The sequence below is a fragment of the Heterocephalus glaber genome, unplaced genomic scaffold (genome assembly GCF_053883595.1).
Source record: "Heterocephalus glaber isolate CG9 unplaced genomic scaffold, H.glaber_assembly_v1.0 deba00001447, whole genome shotgun sequence".
Lineage (NCBI taxonomy): Eukaryota > Metazoa > Chordata > Mammalia > Rodentia > Bathyergidae > Heterocephalus > Heterocephalus glaber.
This window is the reverse complement of record NW_028258299.1, coordinates 1,089,404-1,110,094: the sequence shown is the minus strand read 5'-3', so window position 1 is coordinate 1,110,094 and position 20,691 is coordinate 1,089,404. Positions and strand designations below refer to the sequence as shown.

The 20,691-nt window shown below is 64.4% G+C and overlaps 1 protein-coding gene and 1 long non-coding RNA gene across 6 annotated transcripts in view; both read right to left on the bottom strand.

Annotated features, from left to right (window-relative positions):
- Plch2 (phospholipase C eta 2) overlaps window positions 1–18,189 on the bottom strand; it is a 62,001-nt gene extending 43,812 nt beyond the window's left edge. The window contains exons 1-2 of one of the 5 annotated variants that reach the window (XM_087214361.1): window positions 18,085–18,189; window positions 10,456–10,684 (exon numbers count right to left, since the gene is read on the bottom strand). In XM_087214361.1, the coding sequence (XP_087070487.1) occupies window positions 10,456–10,564 (109 nt within the window). In that variant the 5' untranslated portion in view covers window positions 10,565–10,684; window positions 18,085–18,189. Of the gene's footprint in view, window positions 1–2,096; window positions 2,314–10,455; window positions 10,685–18,084 lie in introns of those variants that run through there. The other 4 variants (XM_087214356.1, XM_087214357.1, XM_087214358.1 and 1 more) reach the window with 4 other exon arrangements.
- A 1,920-nt stretch (window positions 18,190–20,109) lies between these two features.
- Window positions 20,110–20,667, bottom strand: LOC147827358 (uncharacterized). Its single transcript, XR_015452470.1, has 2 exons — window positions 20,468–20,667; window positions 20,110–20,351 (listed from the first exon to the last, which is right to left on the bottom strand). It is a non-coding gene; the product is annotated as an uncharacterized LOC147827358 (long non-coding RNA).
- Between the last annotated feature and the right edge of the window lie 24 nt (window positions 20,668–20,691).

Below are 20,691 nucleotides of genomic sequence, written 5' to 3'. Positions count from 1 at the left end.
CCCCAGGGCCTTTGCACCCCAGCACTGGAGACCCTCTGCAGGGTCCTGGTGCCCGCCCCCACCCCTGGTTCACAGGATGAGCAGGGAGTGGTGGCAATGGCAAGTGGCACCCCAGAGAACTTGGGTCACCTGTACCCAGTGGCCTTGGGCTCAAGAGTCCCAGCCAGGTCTGCGATGGCCCGAGAGCAGCAGGTACCAGAAAGCTGGGTCTGTGGTGAGTGTGCTGATGCCATTAGCAGCCACCTCCTCCCAGCAGCCAGGGGCAGCCAGAGCCCACAGCACACGGGCTGGGGTGGCGCTGGGTGTGGGAGCAGGGCAAGGATGGGACGCTGGCCGGGCAGCAAGAGGGCACTCTGCCCACTCCTCTGTTCAACCTGCATGCCGGCAGGCAGCCTGCCCCGTCAGCATCCCCTTCCCCGGAGCAGGAGGCAGGCAGCCTTCGGGTCCCGGGCATACGCTCCGGGCCAGGCTCCCACCCTTCCTTGGAGCAGGCGACAAGGCGGGTGCAATAGTTAGCAGCAAATTAAGCAGTCCTATTGGGCACAGAGTTAACAGAGTATATACAAATTGGCCCGTAGCTCTTCATCTATTGCAGACATTAAAAATTAAAATCCAATTACAACTTGTATTGTCAAACCTGGCTGCTGCCGCTTACAGCAACCATGTGTGGGGTGGGGGATTATGTAACCTGAGCTCTTGGGGGGGCAGTGAGTGAGAGCCTCTGGAGCTGGGGCCACCCCCTCATTCCCCGGAGGGCCTGGAGGGGTCCCTCCTGCTTACAGGCCCCTCTGGCCCCTAGAGGAAGTACCCAGACCCACAGGGGAACCCCAGATCCACAGACCAGGCCCAGCCATGGGCTGGGGTTCTCTGCCTGGTCCTTACAGGAGGAGCCACTGCCCAACCCACTCTGGGCACCCCTCAGCTGTCCCCAGCAACAGCGTGCGGCTCTACCAGAGCTGGATGGCAGCCTTCCCCCAGCCTCGTGCTCACTGTGCATGCACTGAGATGGGCAGGGGTGCCAACATCAAGGCCACCAGAGCAGCTCCCAGGGAGCCCCGCAGATACACCCAAGTCCCCATGCCAACACCCAGGCCAACTCCAGCCTCTCTTGCTGTCCTGGGTTCCCTGGGGACACAGCCCGAGCCATGCAGGGTTCCCAATGCCAATGACCCTGAAGGGTCAGCTCTCCCGTCACACACGGCAGGTGCCAGCAGCAGGGCCTTGGGGCCTTTAGGTGCAGCCCAGGGCTGACCCTGCCATGCACCTGTTTCCCTGTCCGATTGGAACCCAGACCCTCCGTGTGGAGCCTGCAGAGGACATGGCTGTGTTAGCACAGAGAGGACATGACTAGGGGTGTGGGGCTGATTTCTCCCACAGCCCACAGCCCCAGAGGGACACAGCAGGCTGGCAGGAGGCATGATGGTGACCTCTGACCTCTGACTGGCACCCCTGACCATGGTGCCTGAAGTCCCCTAGGTGGCTGCAGATCTCCAACTGGGCCTCAGATCCAGGGGGCTCACCAGTGGGCTCCCTGTGACAGGCTGGCACTTTAGCCCAGGCACCAAGACAGCTGGGTCACCTCAGGAGCCAGGGCGCTAGGGGAGGACAGGACACACACCAGGTTCCTGCTCACTGAAGAAAAGCCAGCTTCGGTGGGGAGCTGTGGTCACCACCTCTGCCTCAGGGCCCAAGGCGGTGGGGAAGAGAGGAGGTGGGAGCTTCCTATGTGCTGTCCCCTCCCTCTGCCATGCCCACCGCCCCTAAGGACACCTGACACTTCCCCTCACCACCTGCTCCCCTCCGGGACAGTGTCGGGTCCCCACTTGCCTTCCGCCTGGGCAGCAGGTGAAGGCTGCAGGTGTCACCCAGCGCCTCCCAGGCCACATGGCCAAGCCCTGCCACCATCCAGCTGCCAGGGCCCTGGCCCAGGACACCCACCCCGTCGGACGCAAAGTTTGCAGGGGTGCCCGGGGACCCGCCCAGCACCGGAGCCGCTGCCTGCCCAGCCGCTGCACCCGGGACCCCCACCCGCGCCCGCGCCCCGGGCCAGCCCCTCGACCCCGGCGTCCCCTGCCCCCCACAGCCGCAGCACCTACTGTGTCCCCGCGGGGCGGCTCCCGCGTCCATTGTCTCCGCAGCGCGTGGTGGTCGGCGGCCGGGCAGGGTCACGGGCGCGGTGGGCATCGCTGCTCCCTCCGGGGCGCGAGCTGTGCGCGCTCGGCGACACTGCGCCCCGCAGAGGCGCCGCCGAAGGAGCAAGGAGCGCGCCGTCACTCGCGCTCCGCACCACACCCCCTGCCCGCCCCGCGCCGCCGCAGCCAAAGTACTTTGCCTTCCCGCAAAGACGCGGCGCTCCCCGCCCCCCAAGGCCAGCCGAGACCCGAGCGGAGGGGGCGGGGCCGAGGCTCCGCGTAGCCCATCCCCCACCCAGATGCGAGAAGGCGGGGTCGGGCCGCCCCTTCCCGCAGGAGTGCAGGGCACCTGCTGAGCCGGCAGCCTAGGTCTGGGGCTCCTGAGGGGCGAGGCCATCCGGCTCAGCGGAGCACCCCCATCCGATTCCTGGGAGGGAGGCAAGGGGCTGCTGTCCTGGAAACTGCTCCCCAGGCCTGGAGAGGGCCCCGGGTGGGAAACACTAGTCGCACACCAGCAGCCCATTTCCGGGGCCCTGGGACCCTTCCGGGCACCCCAGGCTTCTGCGCAGGTCCTGGGCTCCTTCCCGGGGTGACCCCCCCCCCGTGGCCCCAGGCCAGGACGAAGGAGAGAGCATGGAGAGCCCTAGATCTCTCCTGGGCCTGCCCTGGCCGCAGAGCTGAGCCTCTCTGAGCTACGGCACAGGCAGGGGCCAGCCTGCTGGGGAAGTCACCCCCGCGGCCCCTGGATGCCACTTTCCAGTGTCTGACGGGAGAATCCTGGCCAGGCCCAAGAGCAGGAGGTGGCCACTGAGGAGATGCCAACCCCTGGACTCGCCAACCTTGCCTGGCAGAGGAGGAAAGGCCGAGGCTGGGATGAGCCCCAAATGGGCACCAGAGTGGGAGCAGATTCCTGGGTCAGGCAGGCGGCCAGGGAGGAGGAAGGGCCGTAGGGGGGCCGCCTCTGGAGGGGAGGCCAGCATCCCTGTTCTGCCCTGTGACAGACCCTGTCACTCTCTGGCCCTGGTCTAGTGACCTAAAAGGACGAAGGCTCGTCTCCAGAGATGCACAAGTGACCTCGCCCTCTGCTCCCCAGGCCTCAGTTTCCCCAGGCATAGATTCTCAGATGTGTGCGATTTTCCCAGGTTGCCCAGAGGGCACAGCTCGATGCAGGCAAGGCTACTCGGCATACAGCCCCACTCAGCCTGAGTTCTGGCCTCCCATACTGGGCCAGAGAAGTGCCACCCCCACCCCAAGGAGGAGCTGCCCAAAGACCCCGAGTGAGTGGGATGCATGCACGAGGTATGACTGCAGGAACACACTGCCAGCCTCCTGCCCACCCTCGATGCCCCAGGCCCTCCCAGTTTATGTCCTGAGCTGGCAGGGGCCAAGCACAGGTCAGGATGGGGGCCCTGCTTGGCTCCTGAGACTTGGCTCCTAAGGGGCTTGGCCAGTGGGCTGGGGGCTGCCTTCTGCATCTGCCTGTCCCCAGCCCCTCCAAAGGCTTTTCTCAGAGTGAAGCCCTGAGCAATCACTCTGGGCTCAGAGACCCCGCCCAGGCTGGGTGCAGGCAGCACAGGGAGGCCCGGGCCTGTGAACTTCCTGGGCACCTGCAGTGAGCAGCACCCTCCGGCCACCTCCACTGCACACCTTCCAGTCTGTGCCAGGCTCGGGTAGGAGGGAGGAGAGACACAGGACAGAGACGCCGGGGCCCGGTCAGAGCCAGGGCCTGCAGCCTGTGGAGGCAAAGCCCAGGAGAGGACTGCCCAAGACTTCTGTTCCCCAGGGGATATGGCCAAGAGACAGAGACCCAGGACAGCAAGGAGACAGTGAGGTCCAGGCTTCCTCCTGTGCAAAGCCAAAGCTGAGATGCAGGTCGGAGCCATGAAAGAAACCCTGACTGAGCAGAGGCTCCAGGAGTCCTGGGGTTGCCAGGTGGCTGGGTCCCGGGCCTCTGGTACAGACCAGCTGTGGAGAAGGGAGCAACATTGCCTGTGATGGGTGGCGTGTGATGCATCCATCTCGGTGGCCAGGTACTTTGGGGCTCAGTTCCAGCAGCAGAGAGCCAGCCGTCCAGACCACCATCACCCGACCCAAGGGCCTCTCCAGCCCATGGCCCCAGCGGCCTCCTTCCCTGGTGGCCCTGCTGGCCCACCCTCAGCCCCCACTAGGCCCCCTGGCCTCTGTAGGACACCCGCCATGCTGCTGGACAGCACTGTATCAGACACCTAGCCTTATGCCCAGGGTCCGGAACAGGCCCTGCTGTCTTCCCCAGCATCCGCCTGACCTCAGACACTGCACGGATGGACTCCGCCATGTGCCCCCTGCCCCTGGCCTGGTTGCCAAGGCCTGACAAACAGCACTTCCTGCAGGAAGTCTTCCCTGGTTGCCTTGTGGCCCTCTGGACCAGGACATGACCTTGTTTTGTTTTGAATCTGCCATCCCACCAAGATGGTGAGGTTCCTGCACGCAGGGAGCCACATGCCCACTGCTCTCCAATGCCGGAGACAGGCCTGGTGTCCAGGACCCTCAGGTTTCATCTCTCCCTGGTGGAAAGGAGCCCAGTGGGTCTTGGCCCCTGCCTGTGCACCGTGAGCTGCTCTCGGCCGGTGGTGGAGCCCAGCTCAGGAGTGACAGATGGCTCAGGGCCGGGCTCTGAGACCTTTGTGCAGTCCCCACTGAGGCCACACAGGCTCGGAGCGCCACAGGAAGGGCAGCAGCGAGCGGCACAGCAAGGGCCTTGGGGAGAGCCAGCTCAGGCACAGAATCGATGAGTTAATTGGGTAAATGTGCAATCACAACTGGCTAAATTTAGAAAGTGTGTGTTCCATTCTCCACCGGCATCTGGTCTTAAGACGTCCCGTTCTCAGTCAGAACCCAAGACGGTGCAGGATCAGCTCTGTCCCCACGAGCATTGCCTCCCACACGGCTCAGGAAGGGAAGCCGGGCTGGCTGTTCTGGGTGGGAGTGGGGCAGGGCATCACCCCAGCTGGCCCAGAGGGCAGACCACTCCCTCCTGCCCCAAGACCCCCAGACACTTGGCTGTGTCTTGCTGGTGCCAGCAGGAAGAGGTGGGCACACTCCCGGGGGCTGCAGGTGACTCCTGACACCATGCTTTCTTGGAGAGGGAAACTGAAACACAAAGAGAGGAAGAAAGCGCCTCCCCAGGGTCCCCAGGGTCCCCAGGCACCTTTCCTTGGCAGGGAGCAGCACTGCCATCACCGGGCATCTGTAGCCAGGCAGGGCCAGTCTAGGAGCCACCTTGAGCTGGGGCTTCAACTCCCCCACGCCAGCCTGGGCCCCTTCGTGGGGCAGTCCAGGGCTGGTGAGTGAGGCAGAATGGCCAGCTGGGAGGGAGCTGCCCATGGGACCAGAGCTGGCTGCTCAAGGCAGTGGGAAGCCATGGGCAGGTGACAGGGTGGCCTCTCACTTTGGGAGAAAATCATGTCTGCGGCATCACTGGCAGCCAACACAGTCCTCAGTCCCACTGATGCCTCCCAAGGTCAGTACGGAGGAGGCATGGGCGAGGCTGCGCCACCCTGGGCTCAGAGCGGGGACAGGGCAGGGACTCTCCTGGGCACTGGGGCTGGGACACCAAGCCTGGGTGGGGCAAGATGGCATGGAGAAGCCCCCAGAGCTCCCCTGCCCCAGGAAGCTGGCACACACAGCAGTTGCCCTGGTAGAAGATGCTCTGGTGGCTCCGGCCACCCTGGGCGCCAAGGGGCTGCTGCCGAGGCCGGCAGGGTGTGGGCCCTGCCCTGTCCTCACCACACCAAGCCCCGGCGCCTACACAGATCTTTGTCATAAACCAACTGCCACCTGTACACAGCAGCCAGCACCGGCTACCAGGCTGTCAGCCCATCTGTCCATTCACTCTCGCCTCCCTACAGCTGCTGTGTCCCCTCCAAGCACCCCCAGGGCTCTGGCCCGGTGACCAGGAGCTCAGTGTGACCCTGCCAGGAGGAGCCTCTGGCACTGGCCAGCGTGGAACACGCACCCAGCCAGGTCACCAAGCCCTTTACAAACACCGTGGGGTACACACCGGGGCCGGGCCCATGGCAGCCGGGGCCTTCAGAGGGCAGGCACTGCTTGGGTGGCCAAGAAGGGGCTGCGCGGAGCTCAGAGAGTCTGAGCATCTGGCAAGGCGGTGCTGGCCAGGGTGATGAAAGTGTCCACTCGCGTGCAATGCGTGCATGTGTGTCGTATGTGTGTGCATGTGCGTGTGGCCTGTGTGTGTACTGGGGGCACGTGTGTGTACATGTGTGAGTGTGGGGGGTGGAGGCAGAAGGGGCAGCAGGAAGTGGCCCCTGTTCTGCCCAGGCTGGCAGCTCAGACTGGGCGGCCCCAGAGCCGGAGTAAGGTGGGGGCCTGGACCTGCAAGGGTGCCCAGGGGTGGCTGGCCATCGTGGGCGGAAGGCTGTGGCCAGGATCTGGACTGGAGGATGCCTCAGGGCCGGTGTTTTGCCCAGAGAGGGAAGCTGGGGTGGGTTTGCACTGGGGCTCTCAGTGAACATGAGTCTGAGACCTGGGCAGAGTGGTCCAGCTGGGGTTGGGCAGAGTACAGTTGGGCACTCCTGGTACCACACAGGTGGGGGTGGGCCTGAGGCTACAGAACAGGAACCCAAGGCCCTGTGCCAGGCAGAGTGACCCCTGGCTGCTGCCTGACCCCTTATCAGAAGCTGGAGAGAATGCAGACCCCAAAGACCCTGACCCAGGAGTCAGTTTACACACTGCCCTCAGCAGCTGTGGGACCAGGAGCCAGGGCAGCACACATGGGGCCAGGCAGCAGGTCCCAGGGTACAGGGTCCCAGCTGGCCACTCAGGGCCTAGACCCCTGGGCACAGAGCCAGGGAGGGGACTAAGCAACACGTCAGACCCCCCTCACCCCCTCCCTCAGTGCCTCGGGTGAAGACCCAGGAGAACTCCTCTCTGCTGGCCGCTCAGGACACGCACAGGACAGCTGCACTGTCCAGACCGTCCCCTCTCTGTGGACCCCCACGCAGCCCCAGGGACGAGGCACCCCTGCCCCCTGTTCCTGACAACAGGAGAAGCTGTGCTCAGGAGGCAGCCTCTTGCGACCACATGGCCCCATGCTCTGGGTGTGGAGCAGCAGAGATGGGAACAGCCTGGCACTGGCTCCGCCTGCCCACCTGGCCGCCCTCCTCCATGCTCCCAAGGCAGGGAGAGAGACTGGGGAGGGCCAGGTGGAGGCAGCGAACTACCCTACACACTCCCTGGAGGCATCTCCTGCCTCGCTCCTCCTGGGCTGGGCCCCTGCAGCAGTGGCCTCTGGACCCCAGCTCCCCACAGCTCCCCGCCTCCTCAGCCCCTCCCCAGCCTTATTTACCAGCCCCTAAAGGACCCCAAGATGCAGCCTCCCCTCCTTGAGTGATGCCCGCACCTGGGCCCCCTCAGCCAGCAGTGGCTCCCACCCCTGTCCTGCCCACAGGACCACAAAGAAGCCCCAGCCCCTCCCCAGTCCCTGCGGGGACCCTCCCCACGGTCCTCCATGCCTGGCACATAGGTACCCATCTCCAGCCCCAAGGACCCTGAGCAGTTGCTACTGGGTCACTTTCCCCAGGTGGCCCCGGTGGAGAGTCCGTGTGTCCTTCCTCATCCAAGAGCTGCCCCTGGTCCTGCACCCAGCAGGCCAGATCTGGAAGGCAGCCGGGCTCCCCACAGCGGCCCACAGCGCACGCTGCACCCTCAGCACGCACACTGCCGGCTTCCTCCAGCTCCTCGGCGAGAGGCTGAGAGAGAAGCTTCAAAGCGCCCAGCGCACATCAAATGCCAGCCTCCACGGAAACAACTGAGGCCCTGAGTGTGTGGAGCTGGTGCAGGACACGTGAGCAAGACGGTTCCAGGCAGCATTATGGGAAGAGAGCTCCCCATGGCGCCCGGGCGCCACACACAGGGCACCAGAAGCAGTGGTTAAGACCAGTATCCAGGACAAGCTCCAGGTCAGAGGAGCTGAGGGCCCAGGCTGAAGCCCGCAGGTGCAGCCAGACCTCCTCTGCCTCTCTGTGTCCTGCTCCTTCCTGCAGCTCCTCGAGTCTGACTTGCTTCCATCAGGAGGAGAAGTCACACAGAGCAGACAGCGTGGCAGTGTGGGGTCTCCAGGGAGGCCTGCTCTGGGCACTTTGGGGCGGGAATCCCACACACGTGTCCTGCCTGTGGACACTCTTGTCCCCTCTGCCAGCCCCGTGGCCCCAGCCAAGCCTGATTCCTGCTCCAGCTGGCCTGCAGCCCTGAGGGCCACAGTCTGGTGCCCCTGGAGACAGGCAGCACGGGCTGGAATCCTCTCAGTACACACAGCCCTGCAGGACAGCCCATCTCTAGCCACTCCGCACGCTGGGACCCCTGGGACCCCTGGGGCCAGTTGGGCCCTCTCTCCCCCATCGAGGCAGAAGCCCAGCTGTATGCACCTGGCTTAGCAGCAGACATCCGTCTCCCAGAGCTACGCAGCCTGGCCCACACCTGAGCCACGGCAGCTGGGGCTGGGCTGTGGAGGATGGGCAGCGTGCGGGGAAGAGCCCCCACCCCGCAGGCTCAGTAGTCCTCCCCACTGCGGCCTGCAAAGCCATCAGCTCTCCGAGGCAAGCATAGCCCACCCCAGGGCAGGGTGGGCACATGAATCCCTGCCCACCTCCATGCCAACCATACGTTGGGAGGAGGAGAAACTGTTGGAAGTCCCAGAAAGAGAAGGTGCCACGCTCTGGCGCAGTCAGGTGGCTGCCAGGACAGCTCCCAAGGCCAGCAGGCCAGGAACCACCCTCCCTGCAAGGAAGCCCTGGTGTCTGTCCAGCCCAGTACCGCCCACTTCTGACTTTCTGCCTTTGCCATCCATGACCCCAGGGGCACGGGGGTGAGGGATGGGGACTAGCTTCCCCAGAGGATGGTAAGTTGGTCAGGGCCTGAGAGGGGCTGGCCTGGGATGTCAAGGCCTCAGCACCCTCCACGGGGCATCTGGGCCTCAAGGCCTTGGGTTTGGGGGCCAGGGCCACACCCCAACAATGCAGCAGCCTCTGCCCACCATGAACTCCTGCGCATCCTGCCCTGCAGCCAGGAATTGGCCTGGGTTTCTCTTCCTGAAACCCGTTACCATGGATACACAGAACTAGGGCAGACAAACTGCATAGGGGCTGCAGCCACAAGGGGCAGCAAGGTGCGGAGAGGCCTCCACCACTGTCCAGCCCCACCCCAGCCAGCCAGCCCCTTGCCCTCCCTAGCGGCCATCCTGGTCCCCAGCAGGGTGCCTACTGGGACGGACCAGCGAGGTGGGTGGGTGCGAATCACAGCTCAGCCCAGCCCCTGGCAGCCTTACTGCCCCTCGGGAGAAGGGGCCTCTGTGGGATGCAGAGGCCTTGGGTCCAAGACCAGGCGGAACAGAGTGGGCTGGTACGTGTGGCTGGGCTCCGTGCAAGCCGCCTGCATAGGACCCTGAACCCAGTGGACCAGGGCCACCCAGAGCCCCCCAGACCCACTCTGCTTGGGGCACCATGCTGACCCCACGCACACACAGGTGGGGGGAGCTGAGCTGCACGGCCAGGGCAGGGGCCCGCCCAACAGACCAGGACCCACTCCCACCTAGACCAGAACCGCCACACGGCTAGAGAGGCAGCATCGCTGCTGCTGCCTGCCCTCTGGCAGGAACCCTTCCTGGCCCGGTGGCGCTGCCTTGGGATTCTTTACAGACCTGGGGCAGACCAGGGCCCGACCCCTGCCCTCAGAGCAACCCCCGGGCCAAGACCGGCCTGACACAGCATCAGTACACCAGGCTGAGACTCTGGGCTCTGCTCACCCCGCCCACGGGGAATCATGCTCCCTGGGGTCCGCCAGGCAGCATGGAGATGAAAGCGCAGGCAGCAGGGTGGTGCTAGTGGAGCGACGCATCTCCGCCTGCGGCTGGCAGGGCCTGTCGGGGCACACCTGGGGACCTAGGGAGAGCATGCACAGGGGCAGGCAGAGGCAGGCCTAGCCCGCAGCAGAGCGGCCGGAAAACCGGAGCTGAGAGTGAGAGGCAGCCCCCACCGGGCCCACACCCGACCCGCCAGCCCCTCGGATCAGGACCCGGGCCTGACAGAGCTGTTCCCAGCGGTCAACCCAGCCCCTCGCCCAGCTGGGCTGCACCACGTGCTCTTCGTCCAGCCAGCCAGACTCTGCCACGTGGAGGGACAGGTGCGTGTGGCCGCCCCGCAGGGTGCCTGGGCTCCCCGACCACGATGCACCCTCGGGGCCCTCACGGGAGGTCCGTGCTCCCTGGGGCTCTGGGAACAGTCCCTTGGCAGGAGAACCACTCTGCCTGGCCCGGCACAATCTCACTCACCCACAGGCAGAATGTTGGCGCTCAGGAAAAGCCATCTGCAGTCCAGAGGCGGCCCTGGGTCCTCGGGTGGAGCAGCAGCACTGAGAGGCCCGGCCGGTGGGGGAGCCATGCTGGAGAGAGGGCTGTGGTGGCCTGGGGTCAGCAGGAGGCAGGAGGCTGCCTGGAGGTGCCTGTGCTCCCCCAGTGTCCCCTGCAGGAGTGACAGCAGGGTGTGTTGCCCATCACAGGCCTGGGGAGAGCAAGAGGCAGAGTCAGCCAGGTCTGTGAGGGCCCAGTGAGTGCCCTGGGGCGGGGTTACGCCACAGCAACCCCTACTGGAGGACGCCAGGCTGCAGCCCAGCTCCCCAGTGCTTATGAGAACAGAGGCGGCCAGGGAGGGGGCAGCCGGGCCAGGAGGCCTGGGGGCCAAGAACGTGGGGCTGGGGCTGCAAACCCTCCTGTTCTTGGTGGGCACCAGGTACAGTTGAGCACTGCTGACCGAGCCACAGGCCTCCTTGCCAGAGTGCCTGCTCCGCACCAAGGAGGCATCTCAAAGTCTGGCAGATCAGAAGCAAATGGGAGCCAGCCAGCCTCACAGCAGAGCAGACCCTGCAGAGCCAGGGCACTCAGACGCCCAACAGGGCTTGGCCACCTAGAGCTCCCTGCACCCCTTTTTTGCCTACAGTGTCACCGCAGGTCCAGGGTCTCAGCCCCCACTCAGTCCTGGCCATGAACGGAGGCCCCGGGTTTCCTAGGCAACCATCCTCCTGGAGGCTTCGTGGCAGGGCTCCAAGCCCCCCTGCTCCCCCAGGTGCCCGCTCCCACCAGCTTCCTGCCCTGCCCCAGGGCCCCGTGCCCCAGCCCTGCAGCCCCCGGCTTGGAAGCTTCCTGCCTACCCCTCATCACCCTCCAGTCCTGCCCAGTGCCTTCCACAGCCTCCTGGCACCTCTTCCTCAGTGCCTTCCCTCCCCTAATCCATCCTCCCTGGAGCCACAGAGACTGCTAGGGGCCAGGGCTGTGGTCACAGGACCCTGGAGCCCTCCGAGCTGCCCAGGACAGGGTCTCTATGGAGACGCCTGGACCCTGCAGACCCCAGAGCCACTCTCTGCCCCGTGGGGAGGGCAGCTAGGGCCAGGGCAGAGCCCCTCTTCCACTCACAGCCCCCCTCAAGCCAGAGCTCCATCTCCAGCTGGGAGCAGCCAGACTGGGCTCCAGGTCCTGGCCTCAGGGCCTGTGGAGAGTGGGCTTCAAACAGCCCCTGCTCGCCCTCCACTCAGGCCCCTCCTCTCTCTGGGGGCCCTCACTGTCGGCCCGGCCCTGGCTCACCGAGGCTGTGGGGTCTCCCAGCCCAGACTCTCCTGAGGCACCGGCTGCAGCAGCTCCCCAGCCACCAGGCTGAGCCCAGCACCAGCCCTGTCGGCACCCACCAGGTGCCTGCAAGTCAGCTTCCTGCTCAGCCGGAGTGGCTATGCCTCAACATGCCTGCCGGAGCTCGGGGAGGCTGGGGCTTCGGCTGGGCTGGCACCACGGAGCCTAATTAGACAACAGCCCCGTGCACGCCGGCCGCCACAAGCCAAGGTGTGGCCGCCGAGGACCATGAGGTCAGCCGCTGGCATGGGGCCCACCACGCCTGGCACCTGGGAGCCCCTGCCTACCCTCACCCCAGAAGCTGGCCCTCTGGCAGGGTGGGCACCAGTGGCAGGGGCTGCAGGTGGAAGGTCCCGGCTGAGTTGCCAGGCCTGTTCCCCCTTGGACTGGCCGTGGGCTCAGGCCGACCCCCGGGAGCCCAGGCCAAGGCAGGAAAGCCTCCCATCTCAGACCTCTGGCCCTGCTCCGACCCTTGGGAACTGGCTCCATCATGGGTACCTGCTCACTGGCCTCACACAGGGCCAGGCCGGGCCCAGAGCAGAGAGGTCCCCCTGCCCCTGTCACTGCGTAATCAGGGCATCCAGCACCTAGCCAGGACCAGGGGTGACATCCACACCCTGATGGTAGACTTTCCTCCTCCGAGGGACCAGCCCCACGCCCCCGGGATCGCTGAGTGTGAAGGGGCTCTCAGGAAGCAGCCCCAGGCTCCAGCCACCCTTGTCAGCTGCCCCCCCTTGGGCCAGCTCCGGGCACCTGCTCAGCCACAAATCCTGAGCTGGCTCCCCACCCTGGCCCCCCTTGACAGCTTCCATTTTCAGTGCCTGTGGTGGCCCCTTCCCGGCAGCGCCAGGAGCCCCCACAAGCCCCAGCCTGCCGTCCCTGCTTCTCCCCTCCCGCCGCCCACCTTCTGCGTCAGTGTCAGGAGCTGAGAGGCCATGCCCTTTCCTGGCATCCCATGGCTCAGGGAGTGCCGAGGGGCAGCCTGTGGGGGTGTCAGATGGAGGAGTCCTCTGCCTCCTGGTCCCAGACCCTGGGCAACACCACAGATAAATCCCTCTCTGAAGGGAGAAACGGAGGCCTAGAGAGAGCAAGGCCCTCAACCCTCAGCACCCCACAGCCCGGCTCCCCTAGACCTGCTGCCCAAGGCCCCGCAGGCTGAGCCTAGTCACAGCAAGAGAGTGGCCACCTGCCCCTACTCTCCTGGCCCCAGGCCTGGCAGCCAGGGCCTCCGCTCCAGCCCCCACCTCATGGAGCTCCTCAGTGTTCCCGAGGGCCCCTCAGGGCCACACTCACATGGGCCCACTTATTCCCGTGCCCTGCTAGCCCTGCCTGCAGTGGCCAGGCTGGGCATGGACTTGAGGGGTGCACCTGTGCCCAGAATCCTGGTGATGCTGGAAAGGGCAGGTCCGTGGCATGGCAGGCGGCCCGGAGCTTCCCCTCTCCAGGGCCCCTCCCTCCCAGCCCAGGGCCCCACTGCCCACCCTGGCTTGCAGGATGCAGGGAACACAGAGCTGGGGCTGGGCTGAGTGCCCGCAGGCCCAGGAAGGTTCTGCCACCGCCTGGCTGGCTGCACCGGGCAGCAGCGACCCAGCCCAGAGTGAGAATGGAGCTCACGCCGCTGTGGGGGGACCTGTGCCCCAAGAGGGAGACAGGAAAAGGCCGGGGGGGCCGCTAGGTGGGGATGCATGTGTGGGGCACCCAAGTCAGGAGCAGGAAGAGAGGGGCTGTGTGGGAAGGAGACAGGCCTCGGAAGCCCAGCAGGGACAGCGAAAATCAACATGGCACACAGTGGCCAGAGAACCCCAGGGTGCTGCTTCCCAAAGCGGGGCCCACAGAACCCTGTGAGCCAGAACCTTCAGAGCCCCACAAGGTCTACGCTGCTTTCCTAGCAAGTGCTGTCTTTACCCTGTGCTGACACTCACAGGGAGGGAGGGTGACACCACCCAAATAGGGCCACACCCCAAGCTGAGTTAGGGAGAAGGCCATTCTCCAACTGAGCGGCACACACACCTGGAGTCCCCTGTCACCGGAAGGAAGCTGACAAATGAACCACAGCTGTGCCAGCTCAGACTCTGACAGATCTTTTCTGGAATGTGAGATCAGGCATGGTGGTACACACCTATAGTCCCAGCTACTCGGAGGCTGAAGCAGGAGGATCACTTCAAGGCTGGCCTGGGTAACAAAGCAAGATCCTATCTCAAAAAAGAAAAGAAAAGAAAAAACCCAGTAAGCCTGCTACTTAAACAGGGAAGCTGCAGGACCTACTGCCAATCATAGAACTCAAGCTCGGAGTGAAAATTAGCCCTTTGAAAACTCGTACCCACTGCTGCGAGCCTGCCAGTTCCCAGACGTGGAAGCCTCTGCTGAAGCTCAGCAGCAACGCTGACATGATTCCTGAATATCAAGGCTGAAATGGTCCACACCGGGGAGACCTGCATACCCAGGGGAGCCAACCCCCCCCCCGGTTCAGGTCCACTCTGCAGCCACCTTGAGGACACTGCCACAGCCACGTGGGGAGGCCACACATCCATCCATGAGGCCAGGTTTCTTCCAAGACTTCCACAACAACACAGGCCACAGATGGGCCACGGGGCCCTGGGAGAATCCAGCTGTCATGCCATGCCAGACACCTGGGAGATTTGTAAAGATGTAAAGCATGTCGCTTTTCTTGCTGAATTTTTGTTTCGAGCAAGTACAGTTTTTCATAAACTGCTCATATCAATGCTATTTATATTACCATGCCATTGGTTTATTGCTATTTTTAACAAGGCCTCATAAAAAAAGGCTCTTCAACTGTCACTTTGATTTCTAAAGGGGAAGCATCTGGTGACCAAGAGGGGTGGCTGGTCCAGGCTGAACCACTGCTCTCGGGGCCGGGCTGGTGTTCACCATCTCTGTGGGGTAAATATCCCCACGGGAGCAATTTCCAGGCACTAGTGGGAGTCCACTGACTGCCAGCTTGGGCAGAGATGAGCAGCACATGCAGTGCAGAGGGCGAACCTGTGGCACAAGTGTTACTTGCTTTTAAGACAAGAGATGTTAATGTATGAGCTGTTTTTCCTAAACTAAAACCTCAGGCTCCAGGTTTAATTGCAGGGCTGGTGCTTTGCGATAAGTAAGTGGGTTTGGGGTTTATAGTTGGGCACTCATCTCTAAAAGGTTTGCCATCACTCATAGGGTTTATTCCCACTACCCAGACACAATAAAATTGTACCTAGATAAGGGCAGACATAATGGTAGGATGTCAATAATTAGAGAGTGATATGTTCCGGGTGTTCAACACCTTGGGTTTTTAATGTAATTTGTGTTTTACATACATAATTAGTTTAATTTGACTAATAGTGGCTGTGTTCAACAACCAGCTCACAAAATGACTGGAGCCCAGAGCTGGTGGAGACGGCTAGCCCACCCCCGGGCGATCCATACCAAACAAAAGGTCTCTGGGCGCCTCCAAAATGGAAGATGAAGGAAGCTGGGTGCAGTGGTGCACACCTCAAATCCTAGCACTCAGGAGGCTGAGGCAGGAGCATTGTCACCCAGCCTGGGCTACATAACGAGACCCTGCCCTCCACCTAAAAACAGGAGGGCAAAGGCCCTGAGGCCAAAGCCTTTGGTACTGCTGATGCTAAGAACCCTAGCAGCAGAGGAAGCCCCCACAATGGCAGCTCGGGGAGCCCTGCTGGCGCCCAGCACCTGCTGAGCTCCTAGCTGATGGCTAGCACCCCAAAGGTGCCAGTGGGCCTCCTGGTGCCCACCCCTGTCCCAGCACCCAGCTCGTGGGGAGGCTGCGAAGGCCCTCAATGGGGACCTTCCCCCAACCAGGGGTTCCCCCAGGGCCCTGGGTGGGGTGACCGTGCCAAGGCCAGCACAGCCTGAGCCTCGGAGCAGAGTGCTGCACTGTCCGCCTGAGGGACAGCAGGGAGGGACAGACGGGCAGGAGGAGCAGGCTGACCGGCAGGGACGGGCTGTGGTGAGGGTCCCGAGGAGGCACAGGTGCAGGGGCAGGGGCAGGATGGTGCCTGCCAGATGGCCCAGCCTGGGCAGGAAGAGGGGCGGCCAGGCAGCAGCCTCTATGAAGGGACAGGGTGGTCCACGCTGCCCTGTACACTGGCACAGCCCCAGTGGCCTGGGCCTCCACCTCCCTGCAGGGCACTGCCCTCTGCCCTTCCTAGCCACCAATGCCCAAGGCTTCCAGACCAGGCTGGGCCCAGGCCAGAGCTCAGCTCCAGGCCCACCCCGCCCTACATCCGGCCTGGGGATCCGGACAGTGGTCCCCTCCCCTCAGGCCCCCAGGATCCAGGATCCCTGGGAGGTGGTGGAAGAGGTGGAGCTGATGCCACCGGGATGGAGCCCAGGGCCTGGCAGCAGCTCTGCCCCTCCTGCCACTGCGCCTTGGGCAGGGCCGAGTTCCCAAGCTCCCGGGAGGTGTGGCGTCTGCATGAAGGCCAGGACAGCAGGGCACCGGAGGCACCGCGGGCACAGGGACTAAGCAGAGATGTGGCCTGAAGTTCTCACCTCCACGCCACTCCTTCCCGGGGCCTCCCGGCCTCCCATATGCTCTGGGCCACGCCCCATCCCAACTTCAGGGCCCCCGTGCAGACCAGGACACCAGCCAGGAGGGCCCTGCAGGTGCTGTCCGCTCAGGGCTGGGAGAAGATGCCGCAGACCCAGCCTTACCTCCCGGCCTTCACCTGCCAGGACTTCAGAACAGCCCCCTGGATGTGCTGGGAAGACCTGGCCTGCAGGGCAGGAGTGGGGGCACCGCCTCCTAGGAACCGGGGCAGTGTTTGCCTGACTGGGATCCTGCCCTGTGGAACAGCTCCTCGGGGTGCCCTTATTGCCATGGGCGGACTGAATGCCAGGTTCAGGCTGAAGCTTCATCCTGGGGGCACTGGGGAGCCAAGGAAGGTTCTGAGGCAGAGGAGTGAGAGCAGGGAGTGAATTGCTGGGCCGTCTAGTTCTGTGCCAGGAAGGAGACCTGCAGGAAGCAGTGGGGGGTACCCAGTGTGACCCATGGGCCTTCTCATTCCCGCAGGCCACGGAGCAGAAAGATCGGGCTCCATTGATGCTGGCCTGGGCTCAGCCAGACCTCAGTGGCACTGCTTCCCCTATCATGTTGTTTTGCTTGCTTCTCTTGCTGCCCGGTTCAGGGACCCAGGGTCTTTACTAAGCTTCATCCCCTGACCAAGCACCCAGGCAGGCTGGGCTGGAACCCTCAGCCTCAGCCTCTCTGTGCTGGGACTTCCTGTGTGAGCCACCACATCCGGCCGCTTCCACCCCTCTGTGGGAGTCCGGGGACAGCCAGAAGAGTGGTTAGAGGTGGCCGGCTCTGCCTCCCCCACTAGGCCCAGAGAACCCCGTGCTGCTAGGAGTGAGGCGCCCTGCAACCCGCCCGGCTGCTCCTCCTGGAACCTTGAGCTGAGGCCCCGACTGGCCAGGGGCTCTCTGGGCCGCCCAGAGCTGAGACCCTGACGCTCCACCTGCCAGGTGGGAGCCAAGGCCCCACCCAGGTCACACCTGTAGCCCCCAGCCTCCCTGCTCCAGCCCCTGCAGGGGAAGATGCTGCCACGGAGGGCAGCGAGCTCTGCAGGGACCCAGCATGCGGCCGGGAACGGCCACACCACCTGCCCCATCTGAGCAGAGCCCAGGACAGGCCTAGCCTCCGGTGCTGGCCCACATCCTCCTCCAGGACAAACGCTGCCCAGCCCAGCCCAGCCCAGCCTCTCCAGCCTCGCCCGCTGCCCACTGGGTGCCCACGGTGGGGGTGGGAAGCTGCACAGCTCCCGTGGACAGAGCCGCCTCACCCTCCTCCCAGGGCAGCGCCCACCCTCCAGAAAGTCTCCCTTTGGGGCCCCTCGTGCCCAGCCCTTCCTCTGTCATCAGCCAGCTCAGCTCAGGACCATGGCCCTACACACGTGGGCCCCCATTTCATCCAAGACCCCCCCACTGCGGAAGGTAAAAGGGCAGGGCACAGGGGTGGGCCTCGCAGAGCTGGCGCCCCGTGCTTCCCTCCAGCCCAGCCGCCCAAACCCTCCACAGCTGTCCCCTTCTCAGTCCCCACTCAGGTCCTGAGGCCCCCACTCTGTCACACCCAGGAATCCTGTCTTCTTGGCCCTGCCAGCACAGGGCCACCCCGCCCCTGGCCAAGAGAGAGCCGCTGCCCTCACTCATAGGGCAGTGCGAGGCTCTGCGCCCCATCCCTGGGCTGCCCCACCTACGGAGACCTTCACAGAGGCACTGCTCCTGCCGCCAGCCAGCCTGGCACCACCTCCCTCAACCCACCTCACAGGGCCTCCGGGCTCCATCCACAGAGGCCAGGGCATCGCTCCTGGCCACCACCACTGTCACTTCAGCGCCAGTTGGAGGAACCTGTTCTCCAGGTTTGGCCGCTGGCAGGGCAGCAGCCTCTCTGCCGCCGCACCCCATCGGCCAGCCAATCCTGTCCCCAGGCTCTCTCCAGCAGCTCAGCTTGGTGGGCGGGGCTCCTCCTCAGTCCTTGGGCCCAGAACTGCCAACCTGGGTGGGGGCTCCCCATACCGGTGCCAGGACCCACACCTGCCCACTGGGGACCCAGACCTACCACCCTGCTTTCCTCGGGTGGGAACAGGGCCAGCACCCAGGCACCTGGCGTCAAGCACACAGCCCTGCAGAGAACAAGGGGAGCCCTGCTCCCTCGGAGAGGGTGGCCAGGAGGGGCTCAGGGCATCACCTGGGCACCCCTCCCGGGGCAGGTGTGCACCCTGCAGTGCCACTGTCTGGGCGTGGGGCCCTGCAAAAATGGACAGCTGGCTCTTGCCTGCCTGCCTTCCCTCCTGATGCTGGGGTCCCAGGCAGCCTCTGTGCCCAGCCCCACAGCACTGCCTGCTGTGGCCAAGCCTGCGCCCGGCTCACTGACCACTCCCCAGGCTGTGGATGGTGCTGGCCTGGACCCAGCAGGGAACCCAGAGACAGAGCCTGCTCTCCTGGCTGGAGAAACTCCACTCGAACAATGATCAGAGCTGGGCCGGGCACCAGAGGCTGACAAAGCTACTGATATCACTGAGGCGAGAGCCTCAGAGGCTGCTCCCTGAAGGGTGGCCTGTGCTGCCGAGGCAGAATCCCCCAGCCTGGACCCACAGACCCAGCTGCATCTCCACGCAGCCCCAGGTCCATGTGCTGGGCCCTGGCACAGGACGCTCTGAGAAACAGCTAATTCCGACCACCGCCCCGTGCCACAGACCAGCAAACTGAGGCCTGGGGAGTCAGAGAGGCGGTGTGACACTGCTGGAGAATGGCCAGGCCAGAGGCAGCCGGGGCAGCATCGCTAAGATTGCCGGGGGGAACAAGCGGTTAAGGATGGGGGCTGCCGATGGCACACTGGGGCGGAGGCAGAGGTCAGAGCCCGGGGGGCACCCTTGTTCCGGGCTGTGGCTGCTCTCCCCTAAGGCCCCACAAACCCTCGGCCTCCTGCAGGCGCCCGCGGAGCAGTGACTCCGTGTAGGGAGGCCCGTGGCTCTGGCGCAGAACAGGGACCCTCCTCCGGCAAGAGCCCTGGTCCCCACCGCGTCTCAGAGCCCGGAAGGCTGCTGCAGAAAGGGGGCATGAGGGGTGATCCGGGGACGAGCCAGCCTCCCCACCAGTGCCTGAGACGCAGGAGCCCCTGCTCCCCCAGGGTCCCCAGGGCGAGTTCTGCAGCGGCCAGTGAGGCGCAGATGGGCCGACGGCGCCCCCTGCCGGCCGTGCTGGGCTCCGCCCGCCGGATGGGCCCTCCAGACTGCGCGGCAGCAGGGCCACGAGGGCCAGGGCCGGGGCCGGGCCCCATGCCCCGCCCCAGGGGAAAGCGATGAGTGGATTCTGGGTTCCTGTCTGGCTCCCTGGAGGCTGGCGTCGCAGGTGGGACCAGAACAGGGATCGTTCCGGAACCGACGAAACCCACGCTCCCCAGCGTACCGCACAGCCTCCACGCAGGAGCTGCTGCAGGAGTCCAGGACCGGCGCCGGGGGCGGCCTGCCCGCCGTGGTGCCACTCTGCCGGCAGCTGAGCCCTGGATGACACTTAAGCTGGGGCCGCAGCCTGTCCCAGAGTCCAGAGGCCACTGCCAGCCTTCCTCCTGTGGCCGCTCAGGACCCGAACTCCAGGCTCAGCAGGTGCTGCCGGCCACCAGAGGCCACGCCCACCCACCAGGCCCACCGCTCAGAACCCGCCCCTTATGCCATCCCGCCCACTTCCCGCCCTTCTCCCCCGTCACCCTCCCCCGCCCGCCGTCCGTCTGTCAGTCTGTCTGCTATGCCAGGTGAGCGAGAAAATCACCAAACACTGGGACAAAGACAAAGTTAAAACTGAAAGGAGTTTATTCACGCGCGCACGTGGACTCCACTCTCTAAAGGAGTGAAGCCCCGAAGCAGGGAACAGCACAGCTTTTATAGGTAGCTCAAACAAAGAAGTTCAGGGAGAGGTCAACATGTTTTTCATCCAGCTGCAAAATATTTTTCACAGCCCAGCTATCTTGTCAAGATAGGACACTCTGTGGTTACAGGGTTTGGTGGTTACAGGGAGGCACCAGGCACCATCTGTTCCCGATAAAGCAAGTATGTTTACAGAAGCAGAGCGAGCAATTAGAAAAACGGCTATCTTGTGGGGCATTTCAGCACTCTGTAAGGGAAGGGATATGAGGGAGTTCACTCACAGGCCACGATGGCGTTTCTTAGGTTCACTTTGGTCTCACACTGTCCCCGGGAGCAGAGTTGCCGCAGGTTCCGGGGTTTCGGGCGGGCACCGGCGGCCATCGCGTCACCGTCGTGCCCAGAGCGCCTCCGGCCCCGCCCACCTACCTCCGGCCTCCTTCGGCCTCTGGCCCCGCCCCCGGCCCGCCGCGCACGCCTTGCCCGTCACGCTTCTCCCAGGCCCCGC